This window comes from Lipophrys pholis, assembly GCF_963383615.2.
Source record: "Lipophrys pholis genome assembly, chromosome: 1".
Classification (NCBI taxonomy): domain Eukaryota; kingdom Metazoa; phylum Chordata; class Actinopteri; order Blenniiformes; family Blenniidae; genus Lipophrys; species Lipophrys pholis.
The window spans coordinates 45524575-45541729 of NC_137635.1; the positions used below are offsets into that span (position 1 = coordinate 45524575).

The 17155-nt window shown below is 43.8% G+C and overlaps 1 protein-coding gene across 3 annotated transcripts in view; it reads right to left on the minus strand.

Moving 5' to 3' along the window:
• Positions 1-3390: 3390 nt before the first annotated feature.
• The window catches only part of mib1 (MIB E3 ubiquitin protein ligase 1), an 83503-nt gene continuing 69738 nt past the window's right edge, over positions 3391-17155 (minus strand). For all 3 annotated transcript variants that reach the window (XM_080461170.1, XM_080461169.1, XM_080461168.1), the window contains 9 exons: positions 16392-16478; positions 15930-16088; positions 13424-13605; positions 11807-11996; positions 11638-11716; positions 11251-11397; positions 9148-9219; positions 5987-6087; positions 3391-5099 (listed from right to left, as the gene is read on the minus strand). In XM_080461170.1, coding sequence (XP_080317296.1) covers positions 4959-5099; positions 5987-6087; positions 9148-9219; positions 11251-11397; positions 11638-11716; positions 11807-11996; positions 13424-13605; positions 15930-16088; positions 16392-16478 — 1158 coding nt within the window. In that variant the 3' untranslated portion in view covers positions 3391-4958. The remainder of the gene's footprint in view (positions 5100-5986; positions 6088-9147; positions 9220-11250; positions 11398-11637; positions 11717-11806; positions 11997-13423; positions 13606-15929; positions 16089-16391; positions 16479-17155) is intronic.

A 17155-nucleotide genomic window follows, 5' to 3' on the forward strand; every position in this document is an offset into this window, starting at 1 on the left:
CAAGACAATAACACTCTGGCGTCCAGTCTGCAACCAAAAAAGGGAATCAAGAGGCGAAAGATTTTAGCATCTCCTGGCTGATTATAAAGAAACCAACCAAATGAACCAACATTAAAAGAAAATGTTTCTGAAACCAGACTGGACTCTACAGTGAATTAGTCCAAAGAGGGAATGATTAATGTAACATCCAGCTTCTTGAAAGGATTCCAATCCCTGGACAAACCGAGGACAGACTGAACACTGCAGTGATTCTCCAGCGCCACCCAGTGCACATGAAGGACATGACTGTGATCCTAGAAAGTGGATCTTTTGAGATACTGGTTCTCACTCCTCCATGTTGCAGATTTATCAAACTGGCGCTTCCCACCAGCGGAGGACCTCCACATGAGTGACGAGCTGCTCAGTAACACTCCCAAACAGGAGCCACCAGTCTGAGTCTGACCTCATGTCGTCTTCCTGCTCCACAGATCAGAGTTCATTTCCAACCCAGAGCAGGGCCGGGGGACGTACTGCCCCCTGGTGACGAGCTGCGGAGGCTGCAGGTCAGAGCCCTGCTGTCAAGTCAGACCACCACACCACAGTGAGTGGCGAGCCGGCAGGAGTCCCCCCCACCCCCCCCCCCCCCCCCCCCCCCACCCCCCTTCTCTGGAGACATGCTGGGAGCACAAACAGAACGATGGTCAGTGATTCCTCTCAGTGATCACAACACACACACACTTGAGGGGGGGCTCCATTCGTCTCCTCCTGTCGCCCCGGGTGGAGGGGTTAACGGACCCCCCTCTGACTCGCTGTGGGTGAGGGAGATAGCCACGTCTCCGGGGCCCCAGAAGCGAGGGGCCTCGAGTCTGGACGAGCCAATGTCACAAGGAAAGAAAATTCTACAGAAATACTGGGAAAAACTCCAAATTAATCTTCTTAAGTGATTAAAGTTTTTTTCAGAGTAAATAATAACAAAGGTTAATTCTTGTTTTGCCCAGAAAAAGCTCCTCTGACTTCACAAGGTCACCTGATTGAGCGGAATATGAAGATATTTCATTACTGTGCACATAAAAGGAGACGGTGGAGCAGCCAGTGTCCTAAACACCAGAAGATCTCCCGTTTTTATTGAAAGAATAAATCCCATTCGGACACATTTTTAAGCTTTAAATCAAGAATTTGCGACGTGGTCCTCAAACGTTGGGCATGTTTCACTGCACAATGTCGAGCTCCACTGAATCAGTGGCGATGTCGTGGTGTCCTTTTCCCAGTTGTATCGGATCGGTTGGCGAGATTCACTGAACTGCCAGAGATTCTGGTCGCCCATCTTGTATCAGACACAAGTGGAAAAACCCGAGTGACCGTCGTTAAACCAAAAAATATTGTCAGTGTGATGTATTTGTGGAGGAGTGAAGGTTTTTTTTTCAAAAAGATTTGCTCATTTGGTGAACATCAGACAAGTTCTGGTGCGATCCGACTGGAGTCAGAACTTATCGTAACGGAGGATCTCCTGCCTGATGCTTGAGGTTTGCTTGCCATCTGTAACATTTATGAATTAGTCCAATGAGCCCACAGATACGAGCTCAGGACAAGCTGAATAAACTTGTTCTGGAAGTTTACTTCACATCTTTTTTTGAGGTTTCCTCCCTGGTTTCCGTCTGAAGACCTCCTCACCACCCGTCTCTGATCCGTCAAGACTTCAAGGTGAGGCCGAAGCCTTCCAAATGACAGCTGCGGGTAATTTCACGCGGCCGCTCTTGATTTTAACGCCACGGTTTGTTTTTCTTTGACATGCAAATCCCAAGTGTGACGGCCTCCCGTCCCTTTAAGAGGAACCCCGAGCCTTATTCTCTCGTTTACGCAACGTTTCGAGTGAAAACGCAACATTTTTGTGTTTTTGTTGCACAGAAGTTGCCCGTTTACACAACAACGCTTTGAAAACAATTGAAAATGCTAAAACGCTGTCGTGTGATCGAAGTTTTGTCCCCGCGCCGCTCGGATTGAGCCACGCGCGAGGATCGGCGGTCCAAACGGGGCGTCAGTCAGGGGCGAGGATGACAGCTGTGATGAATGGCTCGCCGCGAGTTCCCGAACGCCGCAGCTGCGTGTCAAACGAGCCCGGAGACGTCCAGGTTATGAATGAAGTCCTCGGCGAGGCGGAACGCCGAGGCCCCGACCACTTCTCGGCAGGTGCCCGACGAGACGCCGCGCTGTCACTCACCGAGGAGCACGGCTCCATTTGGGTCCCCGCGAGCTCCGCGGAGGGTTTGTTTTTCACTCCGGAGTGTCGGGACTTTCAATTACTCCAACACCTCTCCGCCTCCGGGCCTCCTCTGTGAGGCAGACTCCGCCACAGCAGGGAAAAAGCAACAAAATGCTAATTAAGTGCCGGAGAGAAGCCGGCAGGAGAAGGGAAAGAGCACTTTTAACGCCTGCGGGTTCATTTAGAACTTTATTTCAGCTATACGGTTGTTTTGAAAAGCACTTATTAGCAATACAGACTGAACGGATCTGAACGGTACTCGTCGTACTGCATATGTCAAACATTCATGCCAAAAGGGAAAACATTTTTTTTTTTTGAAAATAAAAATACTACCGATACATTTCCGACAGGACAAGTTATACAGGTATTGAAAATAAAATAAAAAGTAGAAAAGAGGCTTTTTTTTTTTCTTCAATTTCTTTTTTTCAACCCCCCCCCCCCCTCGACAAATAACAAGACAACACTACCATAAAAGCGTATTAGTGCTTCTAGCTTTAAGTGTCATCGTGGTCCGGGAATCCAAACAGCCCAAAAAACGTAGCTTTCAGTCCTACAAAAACAAACACAAAACAATAAACAAAAAAAAAAAAAAAAAAACAATTGCAGACTTCCATGTAGTGACGTAAGCAAGCCTTTTTTTTTATTTTATTTTTAAAATTTTTTAAGAAGTAAGGCGAATCCTGTCGTATAAAGTCATTATTTTCCCTCCTGAAGAAGAAGAAGAAGAAGAAGAAGAAAAAAAAAAAAAACACTGGTGAAGAAGTGAGGCTTACATTGGAGGAGAGAAATGAAGAAGAAGAAGAAGAAGAAGAAGAAGAAGTTCCTGCTGCTGATGGAACAGAAAGAAAACACCCCGGACCGCTGGAGAGACTTTGAGGCTACATCGGAGGAAGGCAGTGAAAACCTAAAGAGCCTAATGTTCAGGGCGGCGGTACAAAATAATTTACTCTACATGGTTCTTAGCGTTCTAGTAGATTGTACTCTCTAGCTTAATAAATGTTGCTTTTAAGGAAGAAAAGAAAAACACACTTAAATAAAAAAAAAAAGAAAAAAAAAGAAAGTAATACGAGATGAAAAGCACCTTGTCCTCATATAAGTCGATATATATATATATATATATATATTTATATATATATATATATTTTTTTTTTGGAAGCGAATGGCTCACAGTCATCAAAACGCTTGTCCTGGAATCCAGAGACTGAACCCACCGAGCGCTCCGATCCTCGGACGTTTGTGCCGAAATCAGGAGATTTCCCCGATTTGATTTGCACCAAGGGTCGGCAAGAAGAGAGGCTTCCGTCAGAAACTGGGCGTGAAACGAGACGCTTCGGCCAGAACCTGCCGGTTCACTACAATACATCGATACTTTGGTGGTAAGGGAACTGTAAACTCTTGGGCTGATGAGGAGACGATTGGAAGTCGATAAAAAACCGTTTCAGACGGGATGATTTCATCTCAAATCTGCCCCACATGCAGGTGGAAGTGTCTTTCTGATGGACGTATGGCTTCTTGGAATCGTTCCGGTGAGATGAAACTGACTGAATTTGACGGGGGCGCTCAGTTCTGGACCTTTTTCCGGGTCATTTCACTCAAGTGTAAAAACATTATTTGGAGATCGGCACGAAGAAAAGCGGATGTGATGTTGACTTAGTGAAATGACACATTTCACTTTCAGAAACATATTTCTATGATTTAGGATCGAGCCGTTTGGCTTCGGTCCCCCGGTTCCGTGCGGCGTCTACCTTCATCTTCAAAACATCCAAATCCTGATCAAGGATGAAACACCGAAACATTTAACGCGTCATTTTGATTTGATCGAGCCTCCAACACTCTCATCAATCCTTGCGTTTGGTCACGATTGGACCATTTTAAATCTCTCATGATGACCAAAGTCGATTCACACCTGATCTGACGTTAATCTGACGGGTTTGAAGGTGTGCTCATGTGACGTCACTGTCGTGACGAGTCATTCACTAACCGGCACGTGTTTCACAGCGCTTTTTATAGTTTCAACGAACCAAATAAGTCAAAAAAAAGTCGATTTCCCTCTTCTGCACTCGTTTTTGTGTGTGAGACCGTTGGCGTGTGCGTGTGCGGAGCGCGAGCTAGAAGCTGGACGAAGTTCGTACGGATTCCTTGAGGCGGCTCTCGGGTTAAGAGGTTCCAGCTCGGTAAACAAACTTTGGGTGGAGGTTGCTACCTGGCGGTCGGACTTGTGACGTCTGTGCAGCGGGGGTGCTGGAGGTGGACCTCCGACGTCGACTCAGCATTTCTAGTGCAAATCAAAACAAAACAAACCAACAAAAAAAAAAGAAAACTGCCAACATTTGGTCTTCAAGTGCGACGACAGAGAGCCAGACGGCCGACGTGGAGCTTTAAGATAATAAAATCAGCACTTGAGATCCACTTCCGGGGGGGGAAAAAAAAAAAAAAAAAGAGTTGGAGAAAGCGAGATGCAGGAGAACTTGAGAAGACGGAGAAGGTGACACGGCGCCCTCTGGGCTCTCCGTGGGGAAAGTGTGGCGTGAAACCGGAAAGAGAAAGCGGCGATCTGAGTGGGTCCATGTAACAGAGACTCCAACGTGAACACAATCCGGGAGGAGGGTGGCGATGGCGGAGGCGGCGGCTGGTGTGGACGTGGCGTGATGGAGCAGAGGAGAGAGTCTGCGGGAGTGGAGGAGGAGGAGGAGGTGACGGAGGAGGAGGTGACGGGGGTCTAGTAGAGGAGGATGCGCCGCTCGATGGCCTTGCGGCAGATGGGACACTCGCTCATCCGGTCGCCGCACAGCTGACAGGTGCCGTGGCCGCACATGAAGATCATGTTCTTCAGCCGGTCCAGACACACCGGACACATGGTCTGAGGAGACGACAGGACAAGGGACGACACGGTTACCATCATGATAGCGAAGCAGGGAAAAGAGAGCCAGAGCGTCTATCGGCCTCATGCAGACGCAGTCGCATGCTGGAGGTGTGTGGAGGCGGTTCAGGCTTTCAGTATCGTTTGGCGTATAAATGAAGCTTCATGGCATTTATCATAGTACTCATATTGGTACTGGGTTAGTAGCTAAAGATTAGTACTTGTCTTTTAGAAACTGCCTAAAACTGTCAACTTGTGTAACTGTAAATAACTCACAAAAGTTTTTTTTGTTCAAACTTTATTTCTATTAAATTCTACAAATCACAAAACAGAGTTTTCAAAGGACATTTATGTAATTAAATTCAAAAATTCAAATGGTGTCGCCACAAAACATCTGTACACAATCACGTCAATGTTGGAGTCCCCAGATGTTTTATCGATTTGAATTTGTTTTTAATGTTTTGGTTTGTGTCCATTGAAAGGGCATTCCCCTTCATTTAACACCACATTGTTGCAGTTTTGTGCGAAAAAGGTGAATAATCAATTAAGTGTCACGACAGAAAATAAGACCTGAAGAAATAAATCTGACTGAAATATGGATCAGATTTGTTTCCGTTTCCTCTTGCTGGTTGGTTCTTCCAGTTAATCTTTCCAAGAGATCACGACCGAGTGGTGAAATGTCCGATAACAACAGGCGAGCCTGAACGCACCACAAGTCAAAACTGGTTTATTTCGTATCGACGTGACTTTTCACTTCATTACGCATCAATGACGCCTCAACTCTGCTGCTCGTCCTACGAATGCACGCTCCTCTGAAACGTGGGGGAAATGAGCTCGACGCCGCGGATGTTTACGTGTTTGTGGGAGCGTCCGTCGCCTGAGCTCACCTGCTCCTTGATGTCTTGGAGCTGCTGCTGGAGCTTCTGTACGTCAGCGTTGACGTTGGTGTTGTCTTTGTCTCTCTGCAGGGCCGGGATGTTTCCACTGGCTGTTTGAATAGAAGAGAACACGCACACACGCACACAGAAAGTTACCGACCTCAACATTTAACTAACCGCGATTCAAATGTAAACTTTCCTGGTTTGATGCTGCGATGAATGGAGGCATGGTCACAGTGAGTCAAACCGCTGGTTTCAGGCTGCGAGGCCCGGGAGAATTGTTTATCTACTGAGCATGTGCAGAAGAACTATTGACTGTGGCCGTGGTACACGTGCGCAGTAGCAGCGTTTCCACACTGGACATGGAGGCAGAGCCCGAGCGTTTTGCGATCTCACTTAAACTTCTTAACTTTTTGATCAGAAATCGTGATGGAACGAGAAAAAATGGAGCGTAAAACTCAATTGTACGATTTTTTGATATCAGGGGAATAAAAAATTTGCGATAATTAATCTCGAGTATAAACGACAAAACTACAAACACCTATGCAGATAATTTGACTGTTTTTATGCTTTAAGAGTTGTTTTTCAAAATAACGGTGCTCTTTCTCTTGCCTATTGATGTCACGTTAATGTTAAATCTGCTATGAATCATGCAGCAGTACTCCATTTACTGCAAGATAAAATACAAAACAAGCTTTAGTCCAATATATTGCAATTTCAATTACTTATGTCAATTGTAACTGGTTGACCGTCGTACTGTTGATTTGTTCATTATCTAGTTTTTATGCTGCTCCATTTCTGTGGTTGCCATGGAAACACACATTGTTTTCAAAATATTGCCACGTAAACACCAAACTTTTCTAAAGGAAAAAAACGTAAAAACCATGTAAGCGGGGCCCTGTGAAAAACCAGATTTCACTTTATTTTAGTTTCATGACACTTGATTTAAAACATTCTAAAATATAGCTAAAGTCAAAGCATGGTGGCGGCATCATCAGGCCGTGGGGGAAGCTTCTCAGCATTGAGCCTCGGGAGGTTTGTGATGCCTGTGAAGGTGAAATGAGGAGGAAATCAAAGTGGAATCCTGGACTCTGTGCAGGAAAGTATTTCTTCCTTAAGCCCCTGAAGCAGACGGTGAATATCCTGGAGAGGCTGACCATGACTCCATTTATAAAAGCGACACAATAAAGAAAGAAAAAAAAAAAAAAAAACCTTTTTTATCAGCCCTGTGGCCACAGCAGAGGTTCACCTCCATTCAGAGAATGGACACTAAACATTGAAAAACAAGCTGGACGCTTCATTCGAGACGACACTTCTGCGTCCGAACACATGCACTTTAAATGTTCCTGCTTGGCAGATCAAACCTGGCTCTCTGCACTCAGGAGCATCTGCAACACAAACCAGTCCGGGACAATATCCACTCGCTCTGCACATGACGGCTTTAACATTCTGCCTGTACGGACTATTAGGAGCGCTGGATTGCAGATTTCCTGGCCCGAGCCGGAGCCAGCCGGACTCTTGACTCCGTTCCATCCTAACATCTGCCAGGAATGGAGAGCGCTGCTGGGATTCCTGAGATAGGCTCTAAAACAAACAACCCCAATCCAAACGAGTTGTGCAAAATGAAAATGAAAAAAAATGAATGTAATATAAACAATTTAAACCAGATCCATTTTGGGATCAGAACAGAGAAATATAATATATTTTCTAAATTCACCGAGTTAAATTAAAGTGCAGTTTGAACCCGAGATCAAACACAAAACGAGTTTAATGGCAAAATGGTGACGTGGAGAGAAAGAGATTGTCTTTTAGGATCAATTAGCTTGAATTAAAACGGAACCTTTTCATTAACCTCAGCCGTTTTTATGCACAAATAGGAAAATATGTCGATTTAAAATGTCAGTAACTGATATTTCAGTTCAAAACACGCTCATGTTTATGACTTTAATAGGATGTATGTCTCATATTCTGTGTGGCGCATGCTCGATGAGCACATGTCACCACACACTTATCCTGAAATGTCAAAGTGTTTTTTTCCCACCTAGTCTTAAGTCATTTTTTTTACATCTATATATCTCTAACTCTTTTTTGCCAAGACAAACTGACAACAAAGTTAATTTTAATTGAAAATATAACATAAATGACACATCGGCTATAGAGTTTGACAAGAGTGATTTATTGTCTATTTTAAACATTATTAGCATTTTTAAACCCGTTTAAATATTTCAAAAATGTAAAAGTTGGGAGAGCGTTTTGTTGCTCAGTCATGGTGATGATTTTTGAAAAATCAGTTTGAGCATTTTAATGTACAATAATAGAACGTAAACTGAAGGAAAAGATCCATAAACTATTGAGTGTTTTCTGTAATGTTTCTTATAATAGAGGAAACATCCCAGACTTTGAGCAATTATCAACCATTTCCAGTTGCAGCACCTGATTAATGCAGAAATGAAAAAAAGAAAAAAGAGAAAAGTGATTGAACATCAGCAATGTCACCCGAAAAAAACAATCCAACTTGGTCGTCTGTCCACATTAATGTCTGTGTACTCGCCATCGTTAATGTTTATAGCAAATTATTATTATAGTGCTAAAACGATGCATTTTCACTCGAAATACTGTCGTTTAAGTATGAACTCATATTTGTGCATGCAGTGGTGAAGTGTGGGCTCAGAAAATGGACTTTATTTATTATTTATTCAAATATGACAATATAATGAGTTTTGTGTCATTTAACTTTTTGCTAACTTCTTCTTTAAAACATTTATAGTCTTTTTTTTTTTTTTTAATGTAATAATGTTACTGATCCGTTGTTGATTTTAGTTTTGACAGTTTTTCGGCATAAAAATTTTACGGGTAAATGTTGCTGCCAGTCGATGTAAACATTTGATGTGGCAAATTCAAACTTTTTATTTGCATTTTTCTTTCAATCATTTATGAATCAGAGATCATTTTCTGTTGTGGGGGAGAGAGAGAGAGAGAGAGAGAGAGAGAGAGAGAGAGAGAGAGAGAGAGAGAGAGAGAGAGAGAGAGAGAGAGAGAGAGAGAGAGAAGGCAGCACTTTGAGAGTATGTGTGTGTTTGTGTGTGTGTGAAGGGTCCTTACAATGTAAACAAAAAATACAATAGGAAGGCGGCTCTGATAAGGGAAGGGATCAATGGAGGTATACTTACACCAACTTAGTGCCAGATTGTTGGGCTGGAGAAGATCCTGCGATCCCCCTGCCATAGTGTTAGAGCTCCCTGCTGGGAATAACCAGTCACATTGTTATAGGCGGAGCCCTGGCCGGCTCCAACCGCTGGTCTGCTCACCAGAAACTACTCACTACGGCCTCCCAGGGAGGCTCAGAGCAAGAATTTGAAGAGGAAACTCACAGGTTGGAAAGGAAAAGCAAAGAGAGTAACTTCTAAGCACAACTTAAAGCGGCAAGTGATTTTCATTTTTTTTTTTTAAATATATATTTGAATCTATTTTTTTCTTTTTCGTTTTTTGCAGTCAGCCAATGCTAAAGCATGAGTCTAATGCCCGTGATCACAGCGGTGGTAAGGGAGTGAAACAATCAGACAGACAGGTGCAGTTTGTGCTCTAGATCTGCTGTATGAAGGGGGGGGAGAGATAAACAGGCAATAATGACCCTTGCATGAGTGCGTGTGTGTGTGTGTGTGTGTGTGTGTGTGTGTGTGTGTGTGTGTGTGTGTGTGTGTGTGTGTGTGTGTGTGTGTGTTACGTCTGCTGGTGGTGACTGCGAGGAGGGAGCTGCCGACACGTGGGCCAATTAAAGCAACCGACTCATGTGAAGACAAAGTGGTGAACTTACAGCAGTTTCCCTTTTAACTCAACATGACATGTAGAAAACACGGTACAGGTAACCGGCGTCACGCACCGCTAAAATAAGGAGGACACGAAAAGACGATGGACCGTGAATGCAACCCAAAATAAATGGATTCTACACACTGCGGCTCCCTCCTTTCTCCTGGTTCACTGCTTCTATTGTGGGACTCCGGGCAGACGAGACGCTGAATCCACTCGGAAACCTTTGTTACAATGTGTGGTATTTACTGATGGAAGATTTTCACAATCAGATAACTCCAATGGTAAATCTGTTTCATCTCACTCAATCAGTTTGTGTTGCAAAAGATCTATTGTGAAATGAGGACCGACTAGACAAGAGAGTAACCAACTAAATCAACCTGTGGAACAAAGATGCCTTTCAAAACGGGATTAAACTGAATCCAACACAACCTTGAACTTTTGAAGTTTCAGAAAAAACACTTTGCCGCACTGAGTTGTGATGGAGAGTCACTGTATCGTCCAGTTGGCCCCCCGTCCCGCTCTGTATTTGCAGTTTGCTGTGAAGTTGGTAGTTCCCGACAGCTCAATGTGAAATGACCCAATAATTCCACTTGTTGTACTGAGGGTCGATTAGATGCTAGGGGAGCTTGACTTACTTTTTTAAAAACATGAAACTTGCTTCAAGATTGATGTTGGTGATATTTCGATGCTCGGTAACTCTGTAATTTCGGTAAAGCCACTTGGGTACATTGAGATGAATCTGAGCAGGGAGACGAGTCACTGTTGCGTCCAGTCTGTCCCAAGGCCAGATCTCCATCATTTTTGTTGCTTTAAAGCTATTAAATGAAGCAGAGTCTCAGCATTGGCTTAATTTCCTGTTTGAACTCAGTGGCTCTTGATACCACCTTGTGGTACAAAGTAGTACTACAGCTTTGAGGCCAATAGGTTTTTTGTTGTTGCAATTTTAAGATTTTTCATATTTTAGGTATTTTATATGCATCAAACTATATTACATCCTGTACCTTTAAACATAGGTGATTCCACAGGTAAATAGTAGAATTTGTTTACAAGTAAGTTTTGAAATTTCAAGCTTGTGGAGGTTACAGTGACATGACAAAAGGTAATCACGGGAACATGGATACTCAGATGTTGTCGTAGTACTCAATGGAACTCAATTTGCACATATCATATCCAATTGTCACAGCTGTACAATAATAACATGCCCAATTCAGTTGTGGAAATGAGTTTAGAAAGTTATTCTTAACTGGAAGATCTAAGTTTCTAGCATGCTCACTAAGATGGAAAAAAAAAATACAAATAATCAACAAAACAGTGATGCAAACTTAATAGTAAAATGCACAAGCAAGCAGCAACTAAAGCAGAGGATTGAAGGAAAAGAGTGGAGAAAAAAAATGAGAAAAGAAAGAGAAAAGTACAAATAAGGAGAGGTGGATTAAAAGGGAACGTGTGGAAGATTCACTCACTAAGGTCATCATCATCATCATCATCATCATCATCATCATCAGCGGCATCATCCTCCATACCTTTCCCTCCACAGCAAAGGACGAAAGGGGTGCGGCGTTCCACCACAGCCCGGCACTGTACGCACTTCTTCATGAGGCTGGCACAGTCTGGAGGAGGGAAACACACACAACGCTGAGCACAGTGCTTCATGGTGTATACCAATATAAACCCCCACCACCACCACCCCCTCCTCTGCTTGCTCATGTGGAATTGTTGGTTTGTCTATGTAAAAGTGCCTTGAAATGACTGTGCTGTATTTGGCGCAATACAAATAAACTGAATTGATTTGCCGCATTTAAAACCCCATCAGAGTCGAAGTGGAAGAAAGTGATCCGGGTGAAACTTACTCTCACAAGCGCACATGTGGCCACAGGGCTGGAACAAGACGGCGGCCTTTTTGTCAGAACAGACCACGCACTCCTCGATCTGTCGGGGGGAGGGGGACAAATGAGACAGCGAGGGGATGAGCGCGCCCCCCGTCACCGGGTCATCGGCTTGCGTGCTGCGTTCAGGTACCTTGGTTCTGGACTGGACCTGCTCTTTGCAGATCAGACACTTCTTGACGCGCGGCGAGCACAGTGAGCAGGTGGCGATGTGTCCGCACGGCCCGAACAGCGTGTCCCGCTTCATGTCCGAACACACCATGCACTCCTCCAGAGACTCCATGTTGCTGTTCAGAGACGGGCTGCGGGTGCCCACCTGCCCACTGCGGAGGGAGGGACGGAAAAAAAACAGACCCTCAGACACCTCATGTCAACAAAGGAACAACACAAAACATCCTGAGAACGTAGAGATGATCTATAAGATAGTAAAAGAGCACAAGATTTCCTCCTTCACCTCGCCTTTCATCAGTAAAATATACTCAAGACAACATAGATTGTAGACTTCACCAGTATAAAGTTTTAATATATTCACAAAAAACTACAATTCATAACTGCTGATGTTTTATTATCGTATTTAACGGCCATTTTAGCTGGAAAAAAACTACTTACAAACCTCTAATGAAGTTTTACTATATTTACTAAAACAGGAAACAGAAAAAAAGAAAAAGAGAAAAGAGAAAAAAAACCTTGAAATAACTTCTATTATATCGTCTGTGTTTTTTGCTGTTGTTGGAAATAGTTAGAAATCACATCATATTTCCACTAATCTTACGGAAACATACAATCTACTACGAGGGAACAGTGATTTTTCATTACTTATATATAGTTTTGAATGAAAAGTTCCCCTTTACAAGTTAAATATAAATTCTGGAAATTCTATTGATAAAATGACAGATTCGGGGTAGTTTATACGACATTGTACATTGCGTTTTGGGGGCCTGTTTACACGACAATGAGCTCGAGCCGCTGAAAACTAAACTTTTTGAAAATGTTCCCGAGGTGGAGTGTTTTCGAAAAACACTGTCTCGGTGGAAACCGCAATTTTTCTGCTCATGCCATAATGGACAATAACAACAATGGCGGCCTCCGGAGCGGCATGACAGGTTTTATAGTCGAAAGTCACCAGTAATGGCGATACAACATCGTCGTCTGTTTGAACAAAGGTTCCTGTACTTTCCATTCTTAAGGTTTATTTATGATTATCCAGCAGCACCAACGTGTGGCCTGGCATGGTGCCTACATCATTCTCAGTGCTTCTGCCTCTTCCATGGAAATGCTTAACTTTTCTGAAACTCAAACGCAGAAACGATGCATTTTCTCTTGAATTGTTGCGTGAATGGATCTTTATTGCCCAACTTTCCTTCTCCTGTTACCTCTAGAAAAGCTGTGAATGCATACATCATTAGCTCATTGCCTTACATTAAACCTAAAAGCTTTGCAGTGTGAAATTGTTTGTGTTTTTCACATTTATTTTCAGGGAAACAAGCCTTTAAAGTAATTTTTGGTTTTCAAGACAGTGTGAAACTCTTTCACCTCAGATTTTGTACCGAACAAATAAAGGTTGCAACAGTAGAGAATTACAGTTAACAGACAGCTGGACTTTTACAGCGGTTTCCCTGTGATTTTGCGTCGTGACACTCAAGTTTCTCCCGTCCTCGGCTCCATATTTACCGGGTGGGAGCAGGAGTAGTATTGATGTTCTCCTCCAGCTCACTGTATGAAATGTCAAAAGGATTCCTGGAGTGTTTACCTGCTCTTCTCTTTGTGACATTTGGCCAGGGCCTTGCAGAGGCTGGGGTCAGGACACAGGTCCAGAGGGGACTGGCCCTTCTTGTTACGAATGGTCAGATCCGCTCCGTTGGCGGCCAGGAAGCAGGCGATGGATGCTGCGCTCTTCTTCTCTGCCCCCTGGGTGCCCAGGCCCATGATTAACTGCACAGAGCCAGACACACAAACAGATGAAGTCAGAGGAGGAGCAAGTTTTTGGCATTTCTTTTGCTTTGAGAAATATCTAATAAAAAATAACAGTAATAAAACATTTTTTTGTACATTCTGATCTGATTTTTAAAGCAACTTACTAAAAAAAGTCTCTTAATCTAAACAACTAATGTTGGTTTAATTAGTCCTGCAGTACCACATTCGACCACAAAGTTGCATAGTGAGTCATTACACATCTCCCCGTTGTCTTGTCAAACAGCGATAAGGTTGGTACAAATTTGCCATTTAAAGAAATCCTGTCACAGTGAAGATCCCAGATCCCATTACCTGCCCCGTCTATCTCCTCACTCAGTCTACCCCAGCTCACAGCTTGCCCCCCTAACAAGTTTGATCGTCTTCAACCAGCAGCTTTTACATCTCGGCTGATGCAGCCACCGTTCCGGCTAATTCTATCCTCGTCTAGACAAGAGGGGAGAGCGTCCAGTGCACAGATCTCAATTAGTCCCCGCTGTGTCCTGCACTCCTCCAGAGAGGGCAGGATCAGTGTTGTGCTGTGAGAAATTAAATAAGCAGGAGAATATAGAAGGTCGTCTAAACATGCTGAGTGGGGATAAAACACCCCCAGTGCCCACACAGTGGATGGACGGAGATCCACCACGTCACATTTGTATCTGCGTCACGCTTAACAACAATGTGTGTGTGAAATCATGTCATTCACACTCCACTCTGCGCACTAAACACTAACACGCTGTCATTTACATCATGTCGGGCAGTTTTAGTGTCGTTCCCGCTGCACTGCGAGAGCTACATCGTCCCTGATGTCACGTTCCTGGGACTCTGTGAATGAGTCGTTAACGTCACACTGAGCGACGGTGTGACATCATGTACTCTCTCTGCGTGTTTTAACTATCTGACATTTCAGCACATTCATCACAGCTATGATGACATATTTATATGAGGATTTCACGTGTTTTTGAAGGAGCTGAATCTTTAAAAAGTTCAAAAAGAAATTGTTGACTCCAATTGTTAAGTGCAGTTTTAACACCATGCTGCGTTTACACATGGTGAAACAAAGCGTTCTTGTTCACGTGTGTGAGTAGATGGACAATAAAAGCAATGGTGGTCTCCAGAGTGTCATGACTTCAAGTCCATATTCTCCTGGGACGAGGAAGTTTTATAGTTGGCAGTTACCGTAATAACAATGCACCTTGGTCTTCTGTCCATACGAATGTCTTTGAGCTCGCCATTGTTTATGTTTGTAGAGTATTCTTCTCTGTGTGCATGTTTATGTGGTTTCATTACAAAAACAAACAACAGCACCCACCCGTGGCTCATCACGCTAACTACACTCTCTCCAGCATTTCTGCCGTTTCCGAGTAAACAAAAAGTGGATGCATTTTCACGTGAAATGTTATCGTCTCAATGAGGCCTAATGTCAGCAGTTTGTCTTTGATGCTAATGCTACCTGGCTAGCATTAAGGTCTTAATTCGGTGTTGTGTATCGTCTGTTACTGACTCTTTAGATGTTTAACATCTCTGCTTTCAATCTTGGAAATAAAATGCGAGTCCTTCATAGGACTATAAGCATTGGTGGACCATCACTCTGTCGCAGGGTGACACTTTTTGATAATTATCTCAGCAAACTCGTTACACCGCACAACAGCTGCAGCTACAGATGTTATGTGACAGTTCGTACACTTGCCACCTCAGATGCCTTTCTAGGGAGAGTGTCATTCATTTTGCATGTCTGTGGTTTTTATGTTATGGCTGATAGCTTTGTGCAGCAGTACATGAAACACCTATTTAAAAAGGATTTATACTTTTATACTGCCAGGAGAGATTTATTGGCGTCCGATTACGCAAACAAATTGGAACATTACAGTATCCTTATCAAAAACCTGAAACATCTTATGAACTGCATCATAAGCGATGACTTCAACTATTGTGATCTGGTTCTTCTCTAATTCGTGCTTGATTACTAAATTATCGTGAGTGTTCGCCGCCAACATAAAGGCGCCTCTGGTAATAATATACCAAAGTGGCAGTCAGTAGTTAAATTAGATTATAGCAGTTAGTTTAATTCCCATGGCTGATTGTATATCTCTAATTTTAACCATCATCTTAATTAAGTAATGTACTTGAAATGATCACCAGAACATATCACACACATGCACAATATGTGGTAATTGGTAGCCAGTTGAGTACTTGGGCAGCCTTAGGTTCAAATCTTCACCTTCTGTCCCTCGGTACGCTGACACATGTAAAATAATGTCTTCTTCAAAGAGGCACAGTGAGATGAATAATAAATGTGCAGCTACCGTGTTCTTGGAGGGCTCCCAGGGCTCCACTTTGCTGACATCCTGCATGTCCTGGAGCTGCCTCAGCTGGGACAGCGTGTGGTGACGCAGCGCCTCGTGAAGCGGCGTGTCCCCGTCCTTGTCCTGCACGTCCAGCTTGGCCTCGGCCCGCACCAGCAGCTGTACAGAATCACAGACACGCTCAACAACCGCCGTCAAAACCACCTTCATTTTATGCTGCGGCGCAAATGCCAGTGGCGCTGATTTATTAGCCCTCCAACGGTTCAGCATTGTGCTCTCCCAATTATGGAGTGCATTTTTTCCTGGAGTCCACAAGATGGCAACGTGGCAATCCCAATGCTCTCTTCAGTCAGAGGCAGCAGCAGTCAACTGCAGGACATCCAGCCTTTTAATGAAGTGCTGCTCTGCATTGACGGTGGAAACGGGGATCCAAGAGGAGAAGGAAGAAGAGGATGGACTCACCCGAACTATCTGGGTGTGCTGGCGCTCCACCGCCAGGTGCAGCGCCGTCTGCTGGTTCACATTCTGGATGTCCAGGCTGGCGTTACCCTGGGTGGAGGAAATGCACACGCACACACAATCAACATCTAGAGTACATCTTGCAATTTTGCCTTTTGGAGGGCTTCATTAATTGTCGTATTCACTGTTAGATGCACAGATGGTGGGATTTTCTTTCTCATCTGAAGTGAGAAATGAACAGCAGCTTAATGTGACATCATTTACCCAGAGACGCTGTGATCCTGGAGCGCCTGAGAGATATGTGGAATGTGTTTTTTGAAGAAAAAGAAATTTTGAAATCAGTATCAATTAACAGCATCACAGAGCTAAATATTGATTATATAGCGTACGAAAGACTGCGGCAGCCTCTCTGGCGTTGTGCGTGACACATTTCTTTCTGCCAACCAAGTGTGGGGGGGGGGGGGGTAAAAAAAAGAAGCATGTGATTGTCATTTCCAATTGCAAACACCTCAGCTGAGGAGATGAGCAGGGTAGATAAGCATTGTGATCAGGTAGTGTGTGAAATCCCAAAGTAATAAGACTGAGTGGCTGGGAATCTGCAGTGCACCTTGTGGTGTGGTGCAGTTTCTGAATAGAAAGCTGAGCCATCACTGCGAACAAGCCCATTTCAGGAAGTTGGAGGTGGTGGTGGGGCTTGAAAAGCAACCCCCCTCCACCCCCCAATTCATGCGTTGTTGGAATGTTGCAGCAGCGTTACTGCCTTGCAC